The 17,180-nt window shown below is 41.0% G+C and overlaps 1 protein-coding gene across 1 annotated transcript in view; it reads left to right on the top strand.

Annotated features, from left to right (window-relative positions):
• Positions 1 to 16,940, top strand: part of GABBR2 (gamma-aminobutyric acid type B receptor subunit 2) — a 458,172-nt gene extending 441,232 nt beyond the window's left edge. Inside the window, exons 18-19 of the mRNA XM_066184941.1 lie at positions 7,062 to 7,179; positions 14,152 to 16,940. Of these exons, the coding sequence (XP_066041038.1) occupies positions 7,062 to 7,179; positions 14,152 to 14,317 (284 nt within the window). The 3' untranslated portion in view covers positions 14,318 to 16,940. The remainder of the gene's footprint in view (positions 1 to 7,061; positions 7,180 to 14,151) is intronic.
• Positions 16,941 to 17,180: the final 240 nt, after the last annotated feature.

Genomic DNA, 17,180 nt, shown 5'->3' with positions numbered 1-17,180 from the left:
CAGTAGGTGGCTGGCAATGAAATCAAGTATAAAATATAACCTTTCTGCACTTACTTGTGGCTATGTCTACAAAAGACATTGATGCCTAACTGCCGCTTTAAGCAACAGCATCCAAGATTGTCTTTGTTCCTAATTTTCCCCTAGTACATCTCCCCAGCTCCACATTTCTGCTGTGGGGTGCATATTTAAAATCATCTGTAAGCACAAAGCCTTAATGTCCAGAGCAGCTTGGAACTACGTATTATTGGGATTCACAAGGCAAATATTCTGCATACGGAAGTTGCTGGACACAATTTTCTCAATGGACCTGCCACATAAAGCTCCACACAAATGGTGGGACAGGTGGGGAAAGATGATTTCCCTTGTCCAGCTTTATACGGAAAGGTTAGAGCATCCATTCACCTAGGGATGAGGAAGACCTGGATCCCAATTTGAAGAAGGTGTTTGAAGCTTGGTTCCCCACCTGGTGGCAAATACTTCATGCATGCATATTATAGTTTAATATTCCTATAGTTTAATATTAATATTCATACTTCCAGGCTCTGAGCCACTGTGATCAGCAGCCCTTGCTAGCCTTTTCCTGTCCCTCCAATTCCATTTCTTTTGCCTCTTATCTTTCCACATTTCTCTGACCCTTATCTACGTCTGAATCTCCTGTCTGTTTCTCTCACTGCACCCATTCCCAATAGTCAGCCTGTGTGCTTAATATTAATTTGCTGTTCCAATCAAAATAACAAGGCTTTGGAGAATTCATGCTGCTGAGTCATGCTGCTGCTTTTGTGCAGATTCAAACAGACATCACTTAAATGGTACTTAAAAAAATTCTGGCCCTTACGGCTACAGGAAGGCTAACTCTGAATGACACGGCTATGCTTTCTGTAGCTATGCATTTCATGAGCTTTCAGTAAAGGAAAGTACAGAAACTTGAAATTATGCATCCCTGGTGGTACTTGAGTGAAGCTTCAGAATTGTAAATAATCTATTAGCATGACCTAGAAGTGACCATCTCTCTCATCCCCACCGTGCAACTGGGGAAGGCAGTCCGATATTGATTTTAAGGTGATGATGAGGTTTGTGCCTTCCTTGATCTTGTGAAAAATGTGAGTTGGGAGAGCGGGAACAGGACAGCAAAGAGAGAGGCTCAAAATAGCAGCTGACTTGGAGCTAAAAATCACAGCAGATAATTTGCCACATTTGCTTTGTGGTTCATTTCTATGGGAATTGTTTTTATAAAAGACCTTTCTGTTCTGGAGGAGCTCCCACAGAGAATGCCATGTAGTATAACCCCATTGCTATTGCTTACACAAACTCACGGCACTGCTCTTCACAGAACAGATCGTAACAGGGGATTTAGGCAATGCATCTCGAACAAGCCCTAATCAAACTTTAATGCCATAGTACACTTCAGTAGGCTTCTGATCTGTAAAAATTGCCCAGAGTTAAAAATCCTAATTCCTATAGACAAGTGCCAAAGGAGGTTGTTTGATTCATCTCTTCCTTCTCCACCACCCTCATTTTCATCAAACATATGGATTTAAGATACAAAAGTGAAATTGCTTTAGCCAAAATAGGTAGAAACAGCTGTGAATTTCTATATCTGCCTGTCCTCAGGCAGCATTTCATAACTTTGGGATTCCTGGGTAGTTATTAACAGCAACAGCTCCTGGTGTATCCCAGGAGCACTTTGCTGGCACAGGGTCTCCTTCTTTACAGCACATTTCAGTACACCTCATTTAAAGAGAGATATTCTCTGAGACACTCATCTCTTGTTCACAAATGCATAATGTCCCTGAGACATCTACAGCAACTGGCTGTGTAAGAAAAGCAATTAGGAAAATGTGATTTGTGGTTTATAGCTTGACTGCTTTCTTTTAATGCAGGCTTTTTAGCTCTACTGCTTCATAGCTTTGCATGGTCAAGCTGTTTTCAGCACGCTGCATGGACTATGGCTCTGAGACTTCAAATGGCTTCCCCAGCTGAATTTAAAAGGGCATCCCCTTAACTTCATTTCATACATTCTTTGGATGACTTCAAGTCACTGTGCCTGCTAGTGACCTCAGCTCTGTGCACAGGGCAACATTAACTTCTCCCCTGGCATTTGTGGGATCTGGTGGCCTTGCTGGAGTGACAGAGCCACATTACAGCCTGGATTTGAGGCATGGGATGGGATGGGGTGTAGGGGAGGCCAGCACTTGGCTCTGGCCATCCCTATAGCTGACAGAGCCACTCAGCAAGAAGAGTCAGGCTTGGAGGCACGGCTGTGCTTGCCAGGCTGACATTTGGAAAAAAGAAGGACAAGTTCCTCAACTGCGATGATGTGTAAGAGGGGGATGGGGCTAGAAAATTTGGGGCTACACTTGGAATCTTACTATCTCACTCTACTTGACTTCTTTTTGATGTTTTAATACATGAGATTATTTCCATGTGACGTAATTCACAAAATCAGGGATGGAAAAAGTTTCATATAAAGCAAGGCTCAGAAGAAATCCTGCAGAAGAATCTCCCTTTACCTTGGCCAGTACATTTCAGAGAAGCATATTAGGGAAATTAAGGAATTCTATGGGAGGTACAGAAGCAAGAGACAGCATTGCCACAGTCCCCTCTTATGAGCAAACCCTTTTTGCAGGTTCTCTCTCTGCAGGCGCCTTTCCTTGCTCAGAAAACCTTGTCTGTTTTAAGCCAGAAAGCAGTCTTTACTCATTGCTGTAAATGGGCTGGGAGCATTCATTTACATGTCAGATATGCCTACATACTGTCACTTGTCACCCCACTCCGATGTTTCCTGGTGTTAGTTTTTCCCCATGTAAAAGCAGCTCAAAGAAAAACAGATTTCAAAGGCATGTTGCTCACAAATGCAAAGCAAAACAGAGTTCTTCTGTGATAGATGGGGGAAATATTATTTCTATGAAGTTCACGCGATTCAAGCATTAAGGTTGAGATTGAAAAGTAGAATTCAAAGGTAAGGGCTTTCAGAAATAACTCCTTTAAAGAGATGCTGTTTTGAAGCAAGGATATAGTTCCTTTCTTTATAGAGATGCTAGTTTCTATGAAGCCTAACAAATGGATTCAATCCTGAAATTGGAGTCTTTTTCTGTTTCAACGAGGAGACCAACCTGTCAGGAGTTCAGTACCTGCCTTTTCTAGCACAGAAAAGAATCTGTAGTAAAGGGAATTTCTTCTGATTTAAAATAGCATAAATCAGAGCAGAATCTTGATGGCTTTTCTTTTTAAAAAATCCTCCTCTCAAAACACAACCATCAGAAGCTATGATTTAGATTTCCAATGCAGTGTGTTTGCTTCAGGAGAACTTTTTTTCTTACTACCCAGCAGAGGATGTGATCGTTTTAATTTTTCCTTTCAGTTTACTTTCTTAACACCCTATTCACATGAAAAACAGAGCCTGGCTAGTCATGTTTCACAGTCCAAACAACAGAACTGGGAAAAATTACAGCAGGCTTTCAAAATCTACCTCTAGCTTTAAAGTTTCCTGAGCTCTTCGGTAAATCAGCAAAGTTATCTCTGCCAGATCCTGTAAGTCCTTATTAAGCCACACTTGCTTCTTTGTGGAATATAATATATGCTTTCTAGCAAAGAGAAACAACAGTAGAATTGAAAGATATTGGATGAAGAGTCGTTCTGTCATCCAGTTCTAAGCCATCAGAGGAATATTGCCACTAAAGTGTAATGATGAAGATGTTCAATAAAACTGCAGTGTACAAACATCAACAAAACAAGCCTCTAGTTAAAAAAAATATGTTTTCTAAACTCTTGGAAGAACTTGAAGCATCATCAGTCACCTGGTGCTTTCTGCCTGCAGCTGAATAAGTGTTGTTAAAATGCATGGTGCGGTTAAGCCTGCCCAGGTAATTTTGGCAGCACAAGGTTGCAGACTGATTATAGGTCACCACGGACAGAGAGAGAGGAGAGCAGCTGGGAGCAGTGACCTCCTCTCTGAGCCCCTCGGCAGCCTGCATCAGGTGTGCTCCTGCAGCTCAGAGCTTTGTAAATGGAAGCTGTTTCTTTCCTACAGGTAGGCAAAGGTCCAGAGCTAAAGCCTTCTGGCTCTCACCAAGCACTGGCAGCGAGCTTTGTTTTATAATGAGCCCATCGCTGAGTGCTCTGTGAGGCCCTTGAGATGTATTTATCTTTTCTCCCGACAGCTTTCTGAATGGAAAGTGCTCAGGCATCACTTATCCAGACTTCTGAGTTCCGGTTTGAGGTCTACAAAGGTGAAAATTATTTAGAAGGTGCTTCTGGCTAATGTAATTTCAATTTAAAAGGTAGTTACATCATCCTGGTGCAACTTCCTGGGTAGAATCAGCAGTGGCAGACAGTGCCCTGAGAATGAAGGGCGTTTTCCTAGGGCATACTTAATGGACAGAGGAAGAGCAGATGGGAAAGTAACAAACACGCTGCTATACTTTCCAGGGGAAACTGGCAGATCAAATGTTTACCGCTGCGCTTATTTTCTTTTCTTGCAGTTTTTCACGTTTACAAAACTAGTTTTCTAAACCCTTAAGTTTTTTAAGTGCATATGGCAATAGCATTTTTTCTTTAAGCTCCAGCTTCCAGAAGCATATGACTAAGTGAGAATCTTGCTCTTCGTTATTTAAATGAAAGGTAAATGAAAAATAAAGATATTCTAGTTTCCATAGCTGCAAAATAAAAACCTAACAACTCCTCTCCCAAAATGCTTAACAAATAAGAATTGCCTAACTTTTTTTTTTAATTTTGAAAGAAGCAAATGAGAAAGGAAAAAAAGTTGACAATTTTATGTGCATTTTGTCTGTCTTTTATACCTATACAGTAAAACTTGTATTTGGTAGCCTTTTATGCAGAAATTCAGTGTATTAAGGGCAAGTCATCTGCAAGAGTGGTAGAAAAGAGTCTATTAAGAATAACACACGGCGATATATGGGCAGTTGGTGTTGAGAGGTGAGTAGGAAGAGAATATATGATTTCTGCTCTACTCTAAACTAAATCCCCCACCTTTTTGACAAGGACCACCTCCTTCTCTCTCTCACAGAACATCTGAAAGTGGATGAAACTCCTTTTGTGGGTACAACACAGATTATTCTATTAAATAACATACTCCCAAACAGCAACAGTTGCATTTTCTAATCGTTTGATGAAGAATTATATCTTTAGCAGCTTTTTAAAATGTTAAATTGCTTACCTTGGCCAAAGAAGTTGGAACCCTAAAATAATTAAATCTTAAAGCTTTTCCATCCCTAATGACAAGGGTTACTCAAATTTTTACTTTGGTCTATATCACAAACTCAGCAGTTTCCATTGTCAGCTTAGATCAGCTCAGGACTGAATGTTGGTTTTAATCACAGAAGTAAAAAGTGTTCTTTTCTACATGTCTGCTTATAGACATCACAAGACTTTTATGCAAATGTCAAACTTGATGTACAAAGAAATGCAGAAAATTACAGAAAATAAAAACTGAACTCCAGTGACAGCAAATGCCACACCAGCAAACTTCAGGCTGCCCTGAGAAGATAGACTTCATTGCTTATCTTAGCCACTGTCAGATTTGACTCTTTGCTGTACTCCCTTCACATATAAACCATCATTGAATCCTGCCAACTCTTAATTTTAAGCACTCTTCTTGCTACAGCTGAATTCCTTAGCTCTTTTCTACTGACATTTTCTTGCCCAACCAGAACAGTTTCATGTGTTCTGGTCACCTCCTTTCTCACCAACATCCTTCTCTTCAATGCAACATCAGTGAAAAATCTTGTCTCCTCTTCCGAGCTGGAGTGATCCTCATGTCTGCACATAGTTGCCTCCTCACCTACACATGATTGTTGCTTGCTTGTTAGGTTTTTCACAGCAGGAAGTGAATGCTATCAAATAATGCCAGGGATGACCTTGCTGGAAGGGCAATTATAGATGTTGGAGTTTGCCCTCAAAACATTTATGCTTCCAGCTTCTTTCCTCAGTTTGTGTTTCTGCTGCTTGTCTTGTCCCTCCTGTGCCTGTTGATAACATATATATTCCTAGCATGCTGGAAGCTGAGCATTATTTGGGGCTTCTGAACATGAATACAACAGAAAAGAAGCTTAACCCTTCAAAATGTACTGGCTTTTTCATGCTGTTTTCCTTTATTCTCCACTCTTTTCCTGCTTTTCCCCCTCATACCCACTTTTATGTTCAAATCCTCCAGTACCCTCTTCAAGAATTTACCTCAGACTCCTCTTCCATGCTACCTCAATGCCTGCAGCAATCACTGCTTCTCTGTGTGGCAAACAACTACTGGTGATGGATTTGGAACTCTCTGTAATTATTTATGAAAACTGTGAACTGCCCTCATTATTCAGATGCTTTCTGTATGGTTTTATTTGGCATCCCACAGAAAGAGACTTTGAAAAAGCAGGCAGGAACAGAAAGGATCTTTTTATAATGGCTGCGTTTGCCCGTATTTCTCAGGGGGAATGATGCCATGGGCTTCAGCACAGCTAGCCAGGGACTCCCAGGATACCCGGGGGAATCAAGAATTATGATCTGTTTTGTTATCACTATGCAGAAAAGAAAAAAAGTTCAATGACATCATTAGATGTCCTTGCTGCAGACAGCCTATGGGCCAGTGCAACTGATATGAATCATATTTCCTTGCTAAAAATGATAGCAGCAGCAGATAGTCAAATGACAGCACTTAATTGCCTGTGTGGTCATAAGAGTATCAAGGGTTCATACATCAATGAGATTATAGTTTTTCTAGGAAAAGTCTTAAGAAGGAGGGCCTATGAAAAGGTTACAATTTCTAACTGCAAGAACAATATAGTTACATTGTCTTTTCACATAGCCCATAGATGAGAGCGCATGGTGTCACTTTTGTCCCTTTTCTATTTCTTCATGGTGGTTCCTAAGGAGGAAAACAACATCCAAAACATAAGAGTACCAAACTCTCACGGCAAAACTTGAGACTATATTGAAATATAGGTAGTATGAGTTTACTTTGTGGCATTATGGATATCTGGAAAAAGTTAAATGGAACAATTTTTAAATGGTCATTTGGTCACAGTAAAATAAAATTGAATGTGTTGTCCATCCAGATGGTGAGAAAGCCATTTTGAAAAATCATCTTGATCAAAATCCACCAGCACAGTGGGGCTCATCAGACCCTTCCAGAACAAGCAAAGATCCCATAGAAGACATCAACTCTCCAGAACAGTAAGTATACATCATTACCTTGCTGACAAGATGTTAATTTAAATTATTACATTTCATCAAAGCCTGAATTTCCCTTCCATGCATTTTTTTTTTTTTACGGAAAGACCTTCACTGTAACCCCCTTTCAGCCAGCCCAGGCTACAGAGGGAGCCTGAAACATCAGCAACAGGGAACGTGAATGCCACCTCCTGAAGCACCAGTAGGCAGCAATGTTGTACTCTGATGCCTCCCTGCCACCAGCTCACCACCCAAATGGAAGTTAAAGGCTATCAGGAGCTATAGATCCTAAGGTATCCCAAAGGCAAATCAACATGCTTCTTTTCTCTTGCTGGAAACATAGCACAACATCTAAAGTTTTGTAGAGAGTTACAGGATGAGCTGTGCCCAAACACCAGTGTGTGGAGGAAAGAGAAGGATGCACATATGTGCACAAATGTCTTATGACTCTTGTCAAAAGTCCAAGTCCTTCCACACACCAGCCAGAGGGGTTCACAGTGTACATAGACATTTTGTTCTTTTACGTTCTTAAGCTAGATGAGAAATAAAAAATGTCCTGAGGGTTTTTCAACGTTGCCATAGCAGCTGGACCTGAGTTTTGGCACAGGAAAGCCTGAACTAAGTAGTTTCCCTTAGAAACAATGCTGCAGCTACAAGGAGAGGATGGCACAAAACACTGGCTGGACTTATGGAGGGGACAGATTCTTCTGGTGCCAGCTTTTCTCTCTAGGAACCTATAGGATAAACTTGTGTCCTACCCTCCACCAGCTGAGCAGGACCTGCCATGGGCCAAAGCTCAGGGAAGCACTGCTCTCGCGTGTGCCCGGATCAGCCGTTTCCCCACGGCAGCCTGGCTGCACGAGCATCTCTTCATCAGTGTCTGAGCTAATAGCTGTCAGACTCCTGGGCAATTTGAAAGCTTATTTAAAAACAGAATAAATTAAACAGATTACTAGAATGAGTCACGTTACATCAGCAACAGCAACCCTGATTGCAGATAGTAGCTACTGTCTTGTACTACCTGGAGAAGGAAAACACGTGGATTTCTAAATCTGTCCTTGCACTCAAAGGAAAAACCCAACCCAAACCTGCAAAGAAGCTAATTCACACACACATATGCACCAAAAAAAAAAAAAAAAAAAAAAAAAAAAAAAAAAAAAAAAAAAAAAAAAAAAAAATCCCACAGTAGATGAAATATCTTGTAATTTCACAAAAGCAGGGCTCTTGCTGAGAGAGCTCTTATGACTTCATGGGGTCAGCTGAGTGCTTTAATACATAGCTATTAAAGGCCTGTGTTTTTTTCAGTATCATTTGTCAGAAATAATGTAGTGTGAATGCAGCCTCATCCACATGTGGCCGAGTTACATTAAGAAAGATGCTAAGAAATACACAGACACTCAGATAATCCAATTGTCTCGAAACAGATTTAATACAAAGGAGAAGAAAAACATTTGGTGATGACAGAACTTCCTCTAGGCTAGTGATAACTGATGAAAAGACTGAGATTTCCTAAAGGTTCCAGAGAGTGGGTCAGTACAAGTCTGCACAGTCTCTGACATTTATGAAAAGCAATTAATAAAGTCCTGCTAAATCTAAACAGTGTCATTCAGCATTTTGCACAGCTGTGAGTGTGCCAGGTCCAAGGGCCAGTGTCTTCCCTGAGAATGAGTACCAGAGCCACACTGCCCAGACACAGTGTATCTTCCAGGGAGGAGAAGTATAGCTGTCTTCAGGACTTCCCTCTTTTTGACAAGAGATTGCCTCTCTCCAAAGTTTGTACTCTTTAAAATATCCTTCTGCACCTCTGGGCTTGTTTTTCAACCTGTCTGGCAGCTCTTCTGTCCTTTGGTGGTTGATAAATGTATAAGATTTTGGGTTTTTTTAAGGAGTTAAAGGCAAGCTGTAGTTTCTGTCTTTCCCATTTCACTTCATACGTAGGGTATCTGACAAGTAGTCACACAGTCTGAGAAACTTATTTCTTGTTCAAAAACACAAATCTCAAGGACACTATTCTGAAAAAGATTTCGTCTTGGTCATAAACCTGTGAAAGGAGGATGTCAAGACAATCATTTGCCTGCAGAAGTTTTAACTCTTTAATGGCTGTGGGGAAAAAAAATCATCCCAGCTTCCTGTGTTTATCAGCACTCATAAGAACTGGCATCTTCAGTATGAAAGCTCTTGTAGAGTCCAGAAAAGAGCTAATTTGGGATTTTTTCATTCTTTCTTACCATTAGTGCTACATTTGACTCATTGTAAGATCCCTTATTCTATAGCTGTGCCCAAAGTAAAGGCACAACTGTATACACATACCTCAGGTAGTAGTACAGGAAGTTGTTTCACATTTGTTGATGAGGTAATGTTTACATTGGGGAAAACAATTTTTGTGTGCTTGGCTCAGATTTAGGACCCTGCACCTAGGGAAGATGCAGTCTGTATGACTGTAAAGCAGCCTTAGAGCATGAATATAGATGATTCTCAGTTCCTTTGGCAGTTCCTGCTGGGCAGGACCCAGTAGGTTTTCCATACTGCCATGTAAAATTTTCCATACCCAGTCAGACCATCAGTTAAGAGGAGCAAAAAGTGTGTGCTGACTGCTTCCTTTCCTGTTTACACTCTCTACACAGTATAAATTAACACCTCCTATAGCAGGCAAAGCAATGCCAGTGCACAGGCGCAAGCCATTCACTTTTATTTCCCATTTTTTAGCACACTCCCCAGCACAGCTGTATCCATTTGTACTCTCCCAGGTAATGCTCAGCAACAATCTTGGGGGATGCTTAGCTGTGTGGATAGACACTGTACTGGGCTAGCTCATCGCAGGTCCAGAGAGCAGCCTGAACCAGTTTAAAATAGATATAATTCTCTTCCCAGTAGGATGAGTTGTCTCTCAGGCAAAGTCATCTGCTTTGATGAGCATCAAACTGCTCATATTTCCTGATGGGCAGTCCTGCTTATCTAAAGATCACATCAGTCAGCTTATCTGCATGATGGCCACGTTCATTGATTTATCTTCTGTGACCCTTAAAGACATCCATCTATGTGCTTTTGTTCCTGCATGTTGTCCCTTCTCATCTGTGACCTACATCCAGCAGGTCATTAGTTTTTGGCACCATTAAAATTTATTCCATTCTCATTTTAATAGCAAAAATATGTAACAGTCTTCCAGATCTCTAAGCAGAGGTGATGACAGATTTCTGTGGGACCCCACTAAAACTTGTGATCTTAATAGACTATTTCTATATGCAGGGTTTTTTGTAACCTTCAAAGCGTAACTTCAAAGCATAACCGGAGCCAGTTATGTTAATTTAAGTAACAAAAATTCTCATTCAAAAAAGTTGGTTGTGACTGGGTTATTGCATTGCAGCCATATGCCTCAGCATGAACAGGCCTTTGTTATTTGTTTTCTTCACTGAGAGTGGTTTATCGATGATTTATCTATCTATGATCTTACTCAAATGTGTCATTAAAATAAGGTGGGTTAAGAATGGTTAGCTCACTTGCTAGTAGAATATCTTGCTTTGCTGTAGTCTTTTAGAGCTTCTCCAGTTTCCCTGCATGAGCTAAAAATCAACATTAATGTGCTGCAGAATTAACTGAAATAATCCCTGAGTGCTCAGACACAGTTTATACACTCCCACAGAACCTCAGATGTTTGACTGCAGCAATTTGTTTCCGTACCCCCACTTACCAATGGACCTTATTACTGGCTTTCTATAACAAAGCCAAAATATATTTCAAATGCCTTGGCCCCCTTGTGGTATTGTGCATTCCCATGTGCATTGCATTGTGCTCCTGTGTGCATTGACATTGGAAGCCAAGGCTTTACCTGATTTTATGTTTCCCTAATAAGTGGTATTTCTGTACAGAGCTGAGGACACTTGCCCTAACACAGAATCCTGATGGGTGGGTGCTCTGTGTATGGAATCATCTTTGCTTTCCATCTCCTTTGGTGGCTGCCTGTGATTCTAGACCAACTAGAATTATTATTACCAACCATTATCTCTCCAAAACACTTGACCATGTATATGCTTTCACATATATATCTATACAGTATGGACAACTTGAAACAAATTCCTAGAGTCATATAATGGTTTGGGCTGGAAGGAATCTTTAAAGGTCAACCAGTCCAATCCCCCTGAAATGAGCAGAGACAATTTCAAGTAAATCAGGTTGTTCAAATTCCCATCCAGTTTGGCCTTGAAGGGGGATGTCTTCGGGGATGGGGCTACCTGTGGCAGTATTTCACCACCCTGATCATAAAAATTCATTATTTTTATGTAGTCTAAATCTACCCTCTTTTGTCTAAACCTCACACAGCATACTCTCACTCCATGCCCTGTAAAAAGTCTCTCTCCAGCTTTCTTGCAAGCCCCCTTTAGGTACTGGAAGGCAGCTTTAAGGTCTCCCTGGAGCTTTTTCTTCTCCAAGATGAAAAGCACCAGCTATCTCAGCCTGTTTTCATGGAAGACATCTGCCAGCCCTCTGATTTTATTTTTTTTGTGTGTCCTTCCTCTGGACTCGCTCCAGCAGGTCCTTCTTCTTACGAGAAGAGATTAATGCAGTATTCCAGGTGGGGTTCCACCAGAGCAGGCCAGAGGGGGCAGCATCACTTCCCTCATGCTGCTGGCTACACTGCTTTTGGTATAGCCCAGGATATGATTAACTGTCTGGGCTGCAAGTGTACATTTGCCAGGTCCAGCTTTTCATCCACCATCACCCCCAGTTTCCTCTTGGCAGGGCTGCTCTCAATCCCTTCATCCTCTAGCCTGTATTGATATCAAGGGCTCCCCCTAAAGCACTGGCAAAATGTGGCAGGAATGGAAGGGAAAATCACTGATATTAGAAAAAAAGAACCTAAAAAGAGTGAAGCACAAAATTTACTTTCACTTCGGGCAAAAGTACTAGAGTTTTTTGGAATTTGCTACTCCTTTTGTTTTGTTTCATGTTTCACTCTAGGAGTTTCATCTATATAATCTTAATTGTGTCCAAGTCTCCAGGCTACAGTTTTCTGCCCCAATTCCAGGAACCAAGTTTTCAAGTGAAGTAAACTTTTAAGTACAGTTAAAGCAAAATTTGCCACCCACTGCAGCCACCATTGGCATAGCTAAAAAAACATGCTTTGTCCATGGTATGGCTAACACTGCAATGGATGAAAAAAACATCCTATTCACTTGATTATGCAACTGGATTCTCTTGGAGTAGCTTCAAAAAGCCCTTTAATGAGAAGTCTATAACAGTTGAACAAAGTAAGCATTTCCACTGGTGGGAAAATAAGTGCAGGCAATTCTGCATTTGACCCCTCAACAAGAGACAGAATGACAATCCACAGCATCAGGCTCATAAGGATTCAGCACAGCGAAACAGTGAGCCATGCCCCCTCTGTACTCCTTGAGAACAAGGCATGACTTCATTGATAGCACCAGGAAGAGTTGGGCACAGTAGCAAAATGACAATGAATGGATTTTGTTAAGTTCCAGGAATGCATTGCCAGCGCTAGAATGATCGTCACTGAGGACTAACATTGTGTGAAACTTTAAAAAGGAGTTTGAGGGGGAGAAACTATGAGCAAGAGTTTCCTGGGTAGGCAGACAACAGCTACTTCCACTGCACCTCTGTATAAACAAGCCAAAGTTTGCAGTGAAGAAACTAAAGAGAAGAACACTACATTTCTTTCTGATTGAATTTAAAAGCTATACTGCTTGATCCCCAAGCAGTGCAATGGATGCCTTAGTATCTGTCTTTGCTACCTAACACAAAGCAAAAAAGCAATTAAATGTCATTTGAATCAAAAAAGCTGTCCAAAGGCTAGCTTTCAAACAAACACCTCTTGTAAAGGCCTTTCTATACACTTTCATTGTATCAGATAACAGGCAAACATAAATTTAAGACTGTGTTATACTAATACAATGCTTTTTGAGGGCATTTTTGTTCTGAAATCCAAAGACCAGTCTTCAGTTCAGCTCGGTCACCTTGACATCTCTCTTCTCTTTAGAAAGTGCCTCTGTGTTTCAAGGGTGAATGTCTCCAAATACAAAGCCACCCTGATTATAAAATGACTGAAGACATCTTTTACAGTAGCAAACCTCAACAGGATTTTGTTTCTGTGAAAGGTGCTAGTGTATCCACAGTAGAGCCCTTTTCTCATGGCACCATCCTCTCCAAGGAAAGGGTTTAGATGGGATACCTGTGATCATGATTTAGTATTTATTTAAAAGAAAAATTATACAGGTTATCATGATGTCAGTCCACTTGGGAAAATGGATACAGAACGTTGGGTTCTGGAACACTGAATTTTTGTTTGGGTGTTGAGCAGGACTGCTTTTAGAGTGCTGACTCCTCAGTCCCATAGCACTGACTGACAGAACTCAAAAACATCTATCACCTCAAAAGCACACACCCAAACTTTAAAGAGGAACTACTTAAAAGAGGAAAAAACCCATCAGTCCCAAATCCCTCCCACCATGTACCTGTGCTTGCTTTAGCTGGAGTTGCAGAAATGCCATCCTTAGTACTGGCATCCTTGTGCCAAGTGATGCGTGGCTTGAAACTCAGTCTGTGACCTCGTGCATGTCTACACAGTTGGATGGGGCTCTGCAGCAGTAGATCACTTTGCAAGGGGTGGGAGGGTCACCAAGCTATACACCCTCTTTTCAAACTTAAGGTTTTCCCCTTTTCTTGGTATCAGCAGTCTAACAATTAACCTGAACATAGCTGGGAACTTCAGAAGGTTGTGGGATGCTGAGAAAGCACACTTAGTTTCCTTTGTCATGTCTAACCTGTCAGAAAAATTCCCCTAGGGGAAAACATCATGGTGGCACAGTTCAGCATCAGCAAGTGCAATGCTCTTGGCATTAACCCTGTCGGTCACAGCGGCAGGCACAGAGAGCTCCCTCGCAGCACCCTGGGAACACATCAGCCACGTGATGCAATCCATCTGCCCCCTGGCTAACACTCCTCTCCCCGTCTCTCCCGCAGCATACAGCGCCGGCTGTCCTTGCAGCTGCCCATCCTTCACCACGCCTACCTGCCGTCCATAGGAGGAGTGGATGCCAGCTGTGCCAGCCCGTGCGTAAGCCCCAGTGCCAGTCCTCGGCACAGACACGTGCCACCCTCCTTCCGAGTGATGGTTTCAGGGCTGTAGGAGGGGGAGATCAGTGCTTCCTGAACTGCTTTTAAGTACTCAATGACTGGACTAAACATCTGACCTAGAACTCTGCTACAAACGTGTAACATTGGCTCTTACCGCAGAGGAACTTCTGCTGAGGCCCTCGTCACCGGAGTGCTCACGTAACTCGTGTGAAAAAGCAAAGGAGGACACAAAGAGTTTGATCTGTAGCCTTATTCATGGAGTTTTTATTTCTTCACCTAGAAATCACTGAAAAATGTTTCTTCCAAAATTTCTACTAGCAACAAGGAGGCTGGGATATATGGATCTTGCAAAAAAGACACTAGGAAAAAAAAAAAAACACTCAAATGTCACTGAGCTTTACGTGGCTGCTGAGAACCTGCAATTCTATACTGTATCCATGTAAGGAAAATGTAGTGGTCAAGCTATACCATGTTGGAATAGATACACTCATTTTTACAAGAGTTGTGTTAAATCGCTGGAAACATTCTGCACTGGTTAGTCTTGCCTTTTTTCATTTCAGGGATGATGTTTAGTAGGAAAGAAGAATTGTGAGAAATGATTCCTCGGGTGTCATTGAGACTCTGCAGTGCTGTGAGCAGGGTCACCTTTACCTTGCAGCTGTGTGTGCAACCCAAGCAGAGCCTGAAGCTCCAGCTCTGAGTTGCCACCAGCTGGAGAGCTGCTGATTGCAAGCAGTGCACTTCACCTTTCTCCAGGGCAATGGTAGTGACTGCTGACCATCTGCAGCTTCATTTTTAGCAAAGTTTCTGCACCTATTTCAGGATAAACACCACCAACCATAACACAATAAACTGTCTGAAAAAGTCCTAGGGCTGATAACTCGGGAAACTGAGGACAGATGGGTAGTAAAGTCTTAATGCCACAGGATGAATTGTTTTTCCTAGTTTGTTTGAATTGTGTCACACATAATTACAATAAAATTAATTTAGTGGACTTGGGGGGGAGGGATTAGGGCACAGCACTTTGCTGCTGCAGGTGAAGCCTGCAGGCACGTAGATGTGAATATACACCATGTTTGCTTCGTACCTGCGTACGTGTGACAGTTGTAGCAGATAGGAGAGGACAAATCAAATTTACCAATAGAATATTTTACCTGAATCTTGAAAGGACTGTGAAAAAACAATGGATTTTATACTTTAGCTCCTTTCCCTGAACCAAAGCAATTAGGAGGGATGATAGTGGTGTACCGTCTGGACCAACTCTGGAGCCAAACCCTCAGGCACAGGTGAGACACACATGCAGCTTCTTTTTCTAAGGGACTGGAAATGTATCCTCTCACTGCCAGAGCTGTTTGCTAAAAGTAGGGGGGGGAAAAGCCACATGAAGCACCCACTGGGCTCTCAGTTTTCTTTAATCAACACTTGTGCCCCTCAGAGCAAACCTTTGGAATGACATTTGTGCAAAGGTTTACAAATCAGCAATGACTGAAGCACAGCTGAAGGGGTTCATTAGCTGAGGGATTTAACTGCAGCTTTGACAAGCTAGCATAAATCTCCATTAAAAATAAAACACACCTCATAGTGGCCAAAACCAACATGAATATGTATCTGAATATTACAATCAGGAGCATCACAAAATATTTCACTTGGCACATACAATAAGAGAGGTTATGGAAATATCTGTAGCTTTTAGAACAAAAAAAATGTAAGTATAAACACAGATAAACTAGAACTCATTACTCTGTTTAAGCACTAAACACTGACGTCGTCACTCAATGTGTGTTGACAGTATTCTCTTGCTTTATTAATATCATCAGGGCCTGGTTTATTTTAAAAGGAATGTTAATTTTTAAAAAGAGAAAATTACGATATTGTATATAATGTATACACAAAGATCTCTGTAGAAATATTATTCCAACTTAGCAGGAAAAAAAAAATAATTCAGAAGTATCGGACCATTGGAGGTGAGTGTGTGTGTGTGTGTGTGTGTGTGCGTCTGTAATTTCGTGAATACTGACTGTGTGACGTTTATTAGGTTTAAACCATGCAGTACATTCTTTGTCTCAATGATACTGTAGTTTCTCCCATAACATTTTTTTTTACTTTACTGCAGATAACAAGACCAACCAAGTGAATATAGCTATTTAATGTTTCTGTTCTTTTATACTGCAGCAAAAATGTACTGTAAATTTATGAAGAGGCTGTGCCCCAATGGCATTTTCCAATGATGTTAGTGCACAAATGCTTTAAACTAGACTGGAACTGCCAGAATAAAATGTAAATGAAGAATTTCTTGTATAACCTTATACTGCATGAGATCAATTTTTAATAAATTGTTGCAAATCTGTTTTTATGAATAAAATATATAAAACTTAGGTTTTTGGACTCAATGCCCTCTTCCCCCACTGCAAAATCATTTTTAATGAGAGTGTGTGTATACATATAAACATAGGTATATATAAAAGCCTCCTTAGAGAAAGAGAAATCCTATTACAACACTACATTTTAATAAAAATGTAATATGTAGTAAAAATACATATCCTAGTTGTTGAACAGTTTGCATTTGGAGATAATAGATAGATGAGCCTCTGCCCTGAAATACAATTACTGCAGTACCCAAGAGTGAAGTCTAAGATCTTTTTCAAATGGGAAAATAATCAAAACATGTACTTAACATTTATATCCAAACCACACTTAGCCCACACAGAGTTCTCTCTTGCCCCACAGTGAATGTAAATTCAGAAGAAAAAGAAATATTTTACTATTTCACACAAGTTATTGAAGTTGAGCCAATGTTCCAGCTCAATAGTAAAATCTCTGCATCAACAAATGAGAAGTTTCTGAGAATAAACATCAATTACTTGCATGAAGGCAAGCACTAAGCCTCTCCATCTAGTTTTATACATGTGGTGGGA

The sequence above is a fragment of the Chamaea fasciata genome, unplaced genomic scaffold, assembly GCF_029207755.1.
Source record: "Chamaea fasciata isolate MVZ Bird 193981 ecotype frontalis unplaced genomic scaffold, bChaFas1.0.hap1 SCAF_1, whole genome shotgun sequence".
Lineage (NCBI taxonomy): Eukaryota > Metazoa > Chordata > Aves > Passeriformes > Sylviidae > Chamaea > Chamaea fasciata.
Note: the sequence above shows the minus strand (reverse complement) of the source record. Positions and strands in the feature narration are given on the sequence as shown.